General features: G+C 41.4%; 1 protein-coding gene across 1 annotated transcript; it reads right to left on the reverse strand.

The window, feature by feature from the left end:
* Positions 1 to 358: 358 nt before the first annotated feature.
* ATPAF1 (ATP synthase mitochondrial F1 complex assembly factor 1) lies at positions 359 to 12,404 on the reverse strand. Its single transcript, XM_064516176.1, has 9 exons — positions 12,137 to 12,404; positions 11,265 to 11,373; positions 10,687 to 10,737; positions 9,878 to 9,940; positions 8,720 to 8,770; positions 6,460 to 6,507; positions 3,825 to 3,920; positions 3,173 to 3,280; positions 359 to 2,206 (listed from the first exon to the last, which is right to left on the reverse strand). Exons 1-9 carry the CDS (start codon positions 12,337 to 12,339, stop codon positions 2,012 to 2,014), a joined length of 924 nt encoding a protein of 307 aa, XP_064372246.1. The 5' UTR covers positions 12,340 to 12,404; the 3' UTR covers positions 359 to 2,011.
* Between the last annotated feature and the right edge of the window lie 48 nt (positions 12,405 to 12,452).

A 12,452-nucleotide genomic window follows, 5' to 3' on the forward strand; every position in this document is an offset into this window, starting at 1 on the left:
AATACAGTAACTTTGACATCTTCAAAGCAAGAAGTGAATAATGAATCTAAACTGCCCTTATTTCAGCTCACTAAAGGGAAATGGCAAATGGAGCATGAATACTATAAAATAGGGGTAGAAAGGCTCTTTACTAAGGGCACTCTGCTGTTCAGATCATGACAGTCCTTTCCACATCTCTTTGGATTTCTCCTCTGCTACGCAGGGTACTGTGCACACACGCATAGACACAACCCAATCAAAACCAAAAAGGCGGCATTATCAGGGAGCAAGACCACCTCCTTGCAGCAGAGCCCCAGGAACAGATAAGCCTCTTCTAGAAACGTAATTCCCTTAATGAGGAGAGTTCACACCCAACATGTACAAGTTGCTGCCGAAGCAAACGCCCAAAATAAAACTTTATTATCTACCGTTAGTGCTTAGCTGAACACTCACCACATCCAAAGAATGGGCTGAAAAGTATGGCTTGACAATAAATATTACAGCAACTGGCTCCTGCAGTTACACTAGTGAACAGACTGCGTAAACTCACCATCACTATTCAAACCTCTGTATCAGGTCATGGTTAAGAGTAGCATCAAACATCTGTTACAATCCCTGCCCCCAAAACTTCGTCATCTTCTGAAAGGATGAGTTGCTTAGCCTTCCTGCCTCCATTTCTTGCTTTGGCAAAGGAGGGAAGGCTCACCAGCTCCATCAGGCTGACAAAATGATTAACACTTGTAAGGTAGTCTGGACATGACTGATAATCAGTCAGTGCTAAGGACTGTTACTCCTCTTGATGTGAGTATGGGAAATATTTCAGTGTTGCTCCTGGCTGCCTTTTTGTTTACTTGTCTACCTGTGCAACAGCGGTATGTTGATGGTCTACGCACAGACTGCATATCACTTAGCACTGCTGCAGCATGCCATAGTCCACAGACATACAGATTGCCTCTGCTAGGAATTAAAACAAGAGAGGCAAGAAAAGCAAGAATTCTTCGGGATCCCTTTGTGAAAGACAGATTAAAAAAAAATTACTACATTCTGTTAAGCCAGATTCTTATGAATATTGCCATGTTAAACCAGCTGTGCACATTCACACCAATGCATTTTTTCATATGAGTTGTTGCTTAGCAATTGAGAAACTGGTTGGTTTATACCATCGGGGTTACTACACCATTTCATAAAGCTTTTATTATAGATAGTAGTTCTCCTGAAACGGGAATGAGAGCTATTTTTTGTCCCTTCAAATACCATTTGTAGGCCTGGCTGGCTAGATGCCGATCTAATTCTATAATGCACGCAGTAATTCCTCTACAGCACTCCAAAGTATACAAAAATAAAACCATGTTTATAATATCCTATTCCTCAAGATAAACATCTCTAAGAGATGAAGCAAGAGGATGAAATTAATATACCAATTAAGAAGTACAACGTTCCCAGAGCAAATCTAAGTCATTGAGGTCCTCGGTCCTGAAAAAACACATGACAGAGTATACATGTATATAGGGAACCTCACAAACAAAGCAACAAAGAGGAGTCTGTTTTAGATCACCAGTCCTATTCTCTTTCCTTGACGGAAAACAGTTTGCGTGAATTCCGCACAAATTAAAAAGCACTGAGGCATGCAATTATAATGGTGGAGGGCATTTAAAATGCATTTACTGAGAAGAAACATTGATTGTTATCTCTCCAGATGTCAATACGCTCCTTTAAATAGCTCCCCTTTTGTCATTTTATTTCAGATTTCAAAAATAAAACATGCAGCTGTCAGTTATGGGAAGGGAAAATAGCTCATTCTGATGAGTTTGCACTGAAGTACAATGCTCCATTTTGGCAATTAGTTACGTTGCTTAAATGACCCAAGTCATCATCTTGCATCAGTGCCAGACAGGCTTGACTGCCACACTCCTGGGACGTCTCGTCATCCTTTCTGCAGTCAGACCAACTTCATAGAAAAAAAGAGATGGGAACTGCCCCAGCTAGGAAGCCCTCCAACTGCTTCTGGCTCGCTTCACTCACAGATCAGGTTCTATGACTTGTCAGAATCCTGACTAGGACTCAGTCCTCTTCCAAGTCCGCTCTGCTCAAGCTCTGCTATAACTGACATGTATTTAAATTCATTAGGTCTGTGGTTGAAGATCTCCACTAATTCATAGGTCTCAGAACGATCCGTTGCATAGAAAAGCTGCACCTGATTCGCCAAGCACTGTGCTTCATGGACGACCTGTAAGTTAAAACAAAGAATCTGTTACCAATGGTTCTTTGTTGTGCTAAAGTCCCTTTGAAAAGGACTGCTCAGTGGCTGAAAGGCTGCAAGCCAGTCCTGCTGCTCATCAAATGACTTAATTCCCAGTTGTTCTAGTTCTGCAAATCTCTTCACAAATGAAGAGATTGTTGCTAACCTCCTTACACACCTTAGTGCTGTGTCTACAAATTAGTCTCCTGGTGAGCATATATCTGAGGTCAAAGACTCACAATGTCTTTCATGGTCCCTACACACTTTAAGGCACTGGAGATGCACCAAAGTCTCATCTTGACCTACGTTATGTTGCAAGAATTGACTGTCTACTCTGAGTTAAAACAAGGCAAACACATTATCAGTCATCTCCTCTGCACACAGTTTCAGAACTAGTGTAAGTAGGTCAATTACAGTTGGGATGCTTTAGTTCTCTTCTTCCACCAGCATAATCCCTACTGCGATTAGTCCCAGCACTATACTATTACAGATATGCAAATAGCATTAAAAACACACATAGGGAAAAGGGCAAAGGCACAAGGAAACCTAACACAGAATTCAAGATCTGGAGATCTCTTGATTCGATTGGCAGCCAGCAGTATTAAGCTTCAGAACATTGTTTTAACTTGTTGGCAGGTAGCAACAACTTCTTCATTTAAACTTGCTTCCATTAACAAGAAAAAGAGCCATTTCTAAATTTTTCAGAACAATAAACCATAATATCCAGTGTAAGAAATAAAAAAGTGCATAAGCTGCACTCACCAAACAGTCAAAGACTGTTGATTTCTTTCTACCTTTCCCTAGATTATTAAATGGATTGGGTTAAAGAAATCTAGTAAGCTCAATATTGAGAAAGGGTCTTTTAAAGACTTTACTTTTATTTGTTCTTAATTCAAAACGATAGGAGCAGCTGCAGCGTAAAATGAAGGAAGCCAACAAGTAGACTTCTCTTACCAAGAACTTGGAGTCCATTTCTGCTGTCATTAGTACTATTCCTTTTTCCTTTTGCAGCTCAGGATAATGGTACAAGACCAAGTGGCTAGGAGCAGTTTCACCTTGGGTCTGAAGGAGATAAAGAAACCTGTTGGTGTCCCACAGAGAAATTTAGCTTTCTTGCATATTTTAAGACTTGATTACAAAGCTTTTGAGTCCTAACTGCTATGCAGATAGCCATTTTTCACAGGCCAAAGGTCAATTCTAATTAACAGTCCATTACCCTGAGTATTTATAGTAAGGACTGATTGGTAGAGTTAGGTCAGGCTTTTTATTGACTGAAGACCAATTTGCATGTAAATAACTTGCAATTTCCAGAAAGGCACACGATCTCACAGCATCTACTGCTTTTCTAGGTAGTTTGTGCAAACAGTTCCAGGAAGTTTGGCCCTTGCTTCTATCTTCCAGTCTGTTTGGCTTTATATCATTCTCCTTTAAAGAGCAACCTAGTACATGTGAAGTTATTAAGTACCCGTAATTAATGGCAAATTTTCCACTGATCATTCTTTTCAAGTTAAGCTAGACAAACTGTTCATTCAGCAAATATACCATACTGATATTATATATTTCTGGATCGGAAACTAGTTTTGGACTTTTTATTTTAACCACTCACCTGAATGTTTATAAGTGAAGTGAAGTGCAATTCTGTTCCTGACCACTGCCCCACGAAGAATTCATAGCCTTCCTTTCTTGGCAAAGCATACAGAAACTGCAGAGAAGTAATAAAAAAATAATTCTGCCTTTCACAGAACAAAATAAACAAGAATCCCCATCTCTACTGGCCTCCAAAATAAACTCTTTAGTGAGAGAACTATAACAGAAAAAGGGGTTCTCTGCCCAATTAAGAGTGATATGACAGCAAGAACCAGACTTTATGACCCAAGAAACTGATTCCAGCCTGATAACCCACAGCCCCAAGGCTTGAATTAAGCTTTACTGGCAGGGCAACATAGAAAAGTTTGCCCCACTGTTTTGTGAATGAGCAGAGGACATTAATCTTCACGGGGGACAACAAAATGGCATTACCTTATCAGTATTTTTTCACTAGTAAATCATTGATATTGGGACTTTTTTATATATAAAAAAATAAAAAGATAGGGAAAAAGACAAAGGAAAGGACTGCAGAGAACATTCAGACTCTGACCTATCAGTTCATTTTTACCAAAATTAACAGCAAAAATTGTCAAATGTAGGATAAGGAGTACTCGAAGCTTTCAAGCTTGTCCAGGTACTTCACTGTTTCAGAACAGGCAGTAAGCATTTTCTCTCTAGAGATTTATAGTTTATTTTGCTCCCTATGCTAGGGACTTGCTCATGCACCACTTTCCCACACCAAGAGAAAGAACAATATGGGAGCAGAAAAACAGGCAAGATACCAAACTGAATGGCAGTGCACTGTACAGCAATGCACTTAAAACTATAAACAATTTCCCAAGCTTCAAGTAGTTTAAGAAGCCAGATATATTGGATCTTGCTCTTGGCAAGTGAAATATACAGGATCAAATCATCAGTCTGGTGAAGTTTCTCATTCAGAGGTACAAAAGCATTCCTCTTCAATGCAGCTAAGTCTAGCTACACTTTGTTTTTATAAAGCAGTGAAGCATTTCATTTCTGGCTTAACACAGTGCAGTTTGCACTAAGCCCATGCTTCAATGCACACGTTACTGTAAAGACACTTTCTTTTCAACAGAAAACAATACTAAACCAGCAGCATGTGGTAGGAAACTGCAGAAAGATATTCTTTATCTTGTCAGCTGTTCTGTTCTGCTCCTTTGCAGTTTATTTTCTTCAAAGCAACAGCATGCTTATGTGCACAGGAATCTTCTAATTGCAGCCTACGAGATACCCACCAACCCACGTGAGAAACAATGATCCTACATCTTGGGAATCCACTCATTTCTGAAATGATATGTTAAGCACTCTCACCATTTTATATGTATGACAGCACAAAAAAGCATAAGACAACCCACAGAGTATTTACTCTATATGTGTAATACAGGGTTCAGCTACGCTCAATTCTCTGCTTCCTCCCATCACAACTGCTGAATTACAGTGCTCCTTAACAGAACTTGCACTACTGAATTTTGCGGGGTATGCCACATAATCTTTTTCCGTAACTCATAATCGCTTAGAGACCAAGTTGCATTATTTACACTGCAGAGTCCTTGCCCGGCTTGACTTCCATCCAAAGATCTCCTATTAGTTTATCAATATTTACTAATCTCAGATCGCCACTCTGGTGAGGAAAGCATAGTGATGCTCACTTACAATCAGGAAAGGGAGCTTAAAAGACCACAAGCTTCAGCCTGTTCTGTGGACAGAACACCAACGTATCAATTTCTTAGCTTTTTCCTCTTTAGATACTTCTGCCTTTCTTCACTGGCAGTAAACAAATGTGAAAAGAAACAGGAGCAACTCATATCAACCATCAAACGAGGGAACACACTTTCTCAATGTACTCATACCAATGCTTTGCTCATGTGCAGTCTTAGAGGGATGGGAGGTGCGACGGTAAGTTCCTTTCTATGCATCCACTGTGACGGAGCTGTGATCTGGGTGCAGCCCAGGGTATCTTTTAAATCTGTGCTTATTCCAGCCCCCAGGCTCTCGTCAGGTGCAGAGAGGGAAGCAGGCAATGGTGACACTTCAACTATAGCTAAGCAACAGTTCCTCTGGGTTCCCCTCAAGTAGCCCTGACAAAGGTCTGCCATGGACACAGGCTCTGTGCATGGGACAGGTAAGGCCTGCTGTAGAATAAAACATCATCCACATTCAGTCAGAAAAAAAACCAAAACCAAAGTATACTGGTTGCAATCAAGTTAGGTGTATCTTGATCCCCAGCTGATCACAGCAAGGATGTTTTAGGCAATAAGGAAAAATATGCAAGAGCATCAGTGAAGTTGGCCTTCAAGACTTGGCTCTTCACAACACTGCATGGAAGAGCTTTAATCACAAGACATTAATTATAGAAACTGGAGGCATGTAGCTAAATCCATTCCCTGGGAGAATGTGTTCTCTAGTTTCTGAACTCTATGCATCTTATATCTAGATCGAACCACTTGATAGCTATGAACAGTCATTGCTTTTATCTGAACACTAAGACAAATACATGAACACCTGGCTTTTATTAATCAAGCCAACGCATGAGTCTGAATAGTGCAGGGTCAAAAGTTTATGAATTAGGCTTTAGACATGAGAAATTCATTGCAGTTATATGTAGATACATTGTAAGTTTCCACCATACTTACTGATGGACATTTCTGGGCTCGCTTCCATAATAAATCAAATGTCTCTGACTTTGAGGAAGGAAAAAGAGAAATTAACTTTCTATAACATAAAAGTGCACACACAGTTATCATTCAGAATCCTCTCATTAACCTTTATAGGGTACAACTTGTATCTATCTAAAGGTCTCACTGTGGGAACAGTTAACAATGAGTACACAGAAAAATACACTTAGCTCTTCATTACCCAGATGTCACTGTTATCCCATTTTACAGTGCTGTCTCTGAGAGGCAGCAGCAAACTCCGGGAATCCAAAGATTTTATTCCTTGGAGGGTGGGAGGCCCACATTTTAGGCTTACATTATCTTTTTGTAATAGCTCCACTGCATCATGTGGTGTCTATAGTTGAGCAAGATGACATATCCCTGGCCCCAAATTATGGATTTTACATCAGAAAGTCATCTGTTCTTCAGTATTACAATGCAGCCCCGACACTTAATCGAACCACATACTTATTGCTTAGGTTTATATTAAAACCACAAACATATTTGGTAACGCTGATGAAACCTGGCAATCTCATTCACGTGTCCTCTGTGCTGCCCCAAATCTCTTGCCTGCTCTTCTCTTCCCAGCACCATACATTCATTCCTAGTGTCAGGCATTCAGGGAAGAAAACAGATGCTATTCATCAACACAGAATTCCTCCCTGTGCGCTTTTGAGCACTAGAGAACTATACTAGCCCATTCTTCCAGCCAATAAAAAATGTCTGGCAGAAGACATATAGCTTCTTCGCTTGATGACACCATGAACTACTTCCCAACTTACTCAGGATCTGGTTTGCATTAAAATCTTAGAAGCTTCCAAAGCATCTCTGAAAAACAGTGCAGCAAAAAACGGCACCAACCCCACTATGTAAGATCTACACCATCTTAACTGGAGTCTAATGTTCAAATAACAATTGAATTCTGTATCACTCTGTATGTCATACTTTGCAATATTAAGAACGTTGTCAACAATAAAAAATGATATTCTTAAAAAATTAGGACCTATCAATCCTAAAACTAACTGTGCAGATTAAGCTGACTCGGCAGGGTCCACACATCATGACAGCTTTAAACGAACAATCCCCCCCACCACACACATTCCCTGCAAAAATAAAGTATTAATTTAGTTCACATAATAGGAAGAACTTACTGGGTAAGCAGTAGAGCAGTACTTTGCTTCACGTTAACTGGGTTGAGGTCTTTTGCTCCCTCTGTCCCACCTTTTTATTGTACAGTGTTCAAACCCTGTTCGGAAGACCTCAGCTTTTCACTGGCCCTTTACTAAACTCAATGAGCTATTCAAAATATTTTTACCACATCCACATAGAAAGTGCTAAGATCTTCATTTTGCAATGGGAAAACTAAGGCACAAAGCTGCTTGATTTCAAACCCCATGATGCAATTTTCAGAGCACACAGCATCATAACACATAGGACAAAGCATCATGTTTAGAACACAGCCTCCCGCTGGCTTCAGTTTTAGCCCTAAGGGCTGAGCACAATTGCAAATCAAATCCCAGATCAAAGTGGTTTCAAGAAAACAAGGAACACAGTTTGTACCCATTATGAAAAGACAGATTTAAGAGAACAGGATGACGTGGAGACTCTGAAGTAAAAAAGAAAAAAAGAAAAAAAGCCCTTCAGCCTAACACAGAATAACAACAATTAACATTTTGTTAAGTTATCAGGAATAAGAAATATGATCTTATCATAGGAAGCACCACACAATCTCAATGAAAGATAGTGCTATCAATAACTTTAAATAAATGAAATTAAGTCATAAGCTATTAACCAAGTGCGGCTTATTAACCAAGTGCTCTAACACTGCTATATTAAAGGCATGCCTTTAGCTGCCTGTGCTGTGGGGAAGAGGTCAAAAAAATGAGCAACTTTGAGAAGAAATGATGTGGAAATACAAATGCTACCTCAGAAGACAGCAGGGCCCTGCGAAGAGCCTTGGATGTTCAAAAGAAAAAAATGCCTGAAATTCAGGCCAGGTGTGCAGAAAGAAGTACTAGCTTTATTTAGACCAACTGATGTAAATGAGAAAAAAAAATCAATGTTTTTGGAAACAAAAACCTTTATTTGGGTCAGTACATCACTCATCCTGAAAAGAAAGTAAGTTCTTGGAACCTCATTTTCCTTCAATGACTACTTTTAAAAGCAACAGAATCACAGCTAAAAAGGAGAGCTTTTCACACTGACCTCTAGAGTGCATAAGTACAACAGAATTACTTACAGGAATAACAGCATAAACTGTGTCTTTCGCAGAAAAATACTGATTCCAAATCTGTAGGAAACAAAGGAAATCAGCTACAATTAAAATCCCGAAGTAACGTTAAATGTTTTAAAAAGAATTCCACTTGTCAACTAATCTTTGACTGTAAGCACTTTAACAGCTCGTTTTTCATCTATTTTTAATTAAGCCTGACTGACCTTCCTGCTAATGCAATACACTCTCACTAATGTTCCCTAGTACTAGCACCAAATGCCAGACTTCAACCAGGCAACAGAAACAAGCTGTTGGCTCAGAGGTAGCTCAAGATTTACTATGAGAAGTACTCTGACATTTTTCACATCATGCTAATGACTTTTGGAGAGTTTTTGTTTTTTAATATAAAGAACATACAGAACTTTTTCAACAGAAGACTGGCATTTGTGCAACAAGTCTGTGTTCATGTAATCTTTTTCCTCACCATATCAGTTGTTGATATTTACATAAAGCTTCCACAAAGTCCTTAATAAATGGACAAGGACAAGTAAAATCCCAGAGTCCAAGACTTTTTTAGTTGCTGCTCCTCAGCCCTATGTGACTAATGAGAAATATCGAGAAAATGTTTAAATAAGGGAACAGAAATAAAGGAGCTGGAAGAAAACTTACGAGTTATCATATTCACTCCCTGCTGTAACTGGTCCGACACTATCCTCTGCAGAGCACATAATCTATTCGATAACATTATCAGGAAAGCAGTTAGGTTTCTGCTCCACAGGTCCTGACAGGAGGCTCCTGTGTGCACACTGATCCCTGTGATCCCTGCCACTGCCAGGATCTCCCCTTATTTGCCTTCAAAACTGACAGGAACTTGCTGATAGCGATTCAACTGCTACATATTAAATGACCAAAACAACAAGATTTACAGTAGAGACAATTCTTGAACAATTGAGTCCAGATGTGAATTGATTATTATAAAGGGGGGATATTGCAGGTAGACTTACTTAAGTATGTACAAAACTATTTGCTACAATTGGCATGCATATGAATGTGTTTTTTTATAATATATATCCATACCCATGTTTCATTTTTCAGTCATACTGCTAAGTAAAATTTCCATCATTACATACGGATTACTATTAAGCATAGATGCGGAACGAGCTTCATTCCATTCAAATTCATCACCTGTTTTATTTCCTCTGCTGATTTTTCTTTCACCATCTCAACATGAAGAATTGAATCAAGCGTCTGCAAGACAGAGTGTAAGGAATCCAGCATAACGACATGTTTTCCAGTTCATGTGAGAATACAAAATGAATGGGTGCAATCACAGGGAGCAAAACAAAAACGTGGGAGCTAAGTTCAATTTACACTATACCTTAACATGCCTAATTGCCAAAGAAACTGGTAAATCTTAAATAGTAGCACACTGAGGAGTGGATTCATGCACTGAAGCAGGATACAAGAGATTCTGTCAGGACACATAATACACTTTGTTCCAGTACTGCAGATCTCTAATGGCGGCTGCAAGATGAGCTGCAGCCTTTCCCCTTCACCCATTTCAGACACATGCTCTGTTGGCAACTTTACACAGAAAGTTTGCCGAAATACAAAAACGTTACCGAGAATAAAACCATCCTCCTTTCCCCGTGCTGGCTGAACTTCGGAAACACGTCTATATGCAGTAAAAGCAGCTTAACCTTTTTTTAATTTATTACTGTGTACTTTCAGTACAAACTCCCTAACTAGCAGGAGCTTTCAGAATTTCAGAGAGAAAGGACCGGATAAGAAAAGCCCAGAGTGCCAGAAGTTTTCAGACCTGAACATGATCCCAATACTAAATAAAAACTTACAATGAAGTGCAGCATAAGGAACATTCATTCTTCTGTCTCAAGAAATTCTTGGTTAAAGCACTGATGGTAGCAATTGGAGTTAACATATATGCTTGATTTGGTAGTACATCCTTTCTTAACACTCACATTCATTTGCCTTACCTTATCTTTTATGAATCGAGCCTTTGATGACTTTGTGCCCAAGGCTTCTGCCTAGAAGAAAACATTTTTAAAAAATTTTTATAACTAAAGCTTTAACACCAAATTTTAATTGCCTTTCCAGCCATGCATAGCATACGTGCTGATAAAGTTTTTCAAGTATGAGCTCACCTTTGAGATCAAGATACTTGACATGTATTTTATTAAAGTAACGTAAATAAGAAGATGAGTAACTTAACGTGAATTATGAATTACAAGGTCATTGCACGTTTTGGACCTAGTGTTATTGAACAGTTTTTTCATTTGCTACAGGATGATACAAGCAAGATCACATCACTCCATCTAGCCAAACCAATCTGGAACAGATTAAACTCTTAAACAAGACTCAAGCACAGCATCTCCAATCTAAAAATTAGCAAAATAGTATGCTGGAATACAAAATTATGTTTTTAGGCACCAAAGAGTGAAATGTGGCTCATTACCAGGAGTAATGCTGTGTATTTATAGCGTGATGCAGATACAACATAAATGACAAAACTATAGCTTCATCATATGTGAAATACATAGAATAATGGCCTTGCCTTTTCATCCATGCATTTGATAAATTCTGTTTGCTTGGAATATCCCACTGGCTGCTTTTTCACTTCATTTCTTTTCTCCATACGGGATTCAAACACATCTGGACTGGATCTGAATCAGAAAAGAGACTTAATAATACTGATTAATATCGTTTGGCCTTTTAAAATGTTTCCTGTGGTATTGACTCACATCCTCTACTCCTTTTACATACAGAACAGATATTGCTACAGTCACTACCAAACGAACTTCAAGGCAGCATTTGGCTTGAGCTGTGATTATTTTTCTAATAAAGGCACGAAGCTAATTAAGTCACACTCAGACTAACCCGTGCAAGCAGGCTTACAGACACGAAGCTGCATCCCTGCTGCTGCTACAAGCCACACAAACAGCAGTCTCCAGGCCCAAATGACAGCGTGGTCAGGCAAAATATAAATAATCGCGATGGCAGAGCTAACTATAACCCCCCCGGCCGTCGAGCCCCGATGTCCCCTCCTTCTGCCCTCGCGGCACCCCTGGGCGCCCCCTCCCAGGGCCCTGCCGCCCCCAGCAGCCTCCCCCGCCAGTGCCAGCCCTGCTCCCTCCTTGCTCCCCCAAACCACCGCCCTCTTCCCAAAACCAGCCCCCCAACCTACATCCCCCCCCAAAGACCAGCCCCCCACCCAGACCCTACGGCCTCCCTCCTCCCCCAAACCACCCCCTTCCCCCAAAAATTGCTCCCCCGCCGCGCAGCGCCTTCTCTGCCCCCAAACCACCCCAACGCCCCGGGCCCGCAAGGCCCCGCTCCCCACCCGGACCCTTCTCCCCCAAACCAGCCCCCCAACCCCGCCAGCGCCCCTTCCAGGCCGCCCCACATGGCCGCTGCCGCCCCCCGCACCTGCGCAGCTCCTGGATCTTGTGGCGGTACTTCCCGTAGAAAGGGTTGTCCTCCAGCGCCGCCTCCCCCGGCCCGGGCCCGGGCCCCGGCCCCGTCAGCTCCCGGCACGGCGGCGCCAGCAGCCCCAGCGGCCTCAGGGCGGCGCGGCTCCGCAGCGCCGGGCCCCAACACAGGCCCCAGGCCTGCTGCAGCGCCGCCGCCATGGCGGCTCGGCTCCCCCACCCCCGCGCCGGCCCCGGGGCGGGCGCAGCCGCCGCCTTCCGCCCCCTTTTCGCTCTCCCCCTCCCCGTCCTGCGGCGGCGGCTCCTCCGCGCAC

This window comes from Dromaius novaehollandiae, chromosome 8, assembly GCF_036370855.1.
Source record: "Dromaius novaehollandiae isolate bDroNov1 chromosome 8, bDroNov1.hap1, whole genome shotgun sequence".
Classification (NCBI taxonomy): Eukaryota; Metazoa; Chordata; class Aves; order Casuariiformes; family Dromaiidae; genus Dromaius; species Dromaius novaehollandiae.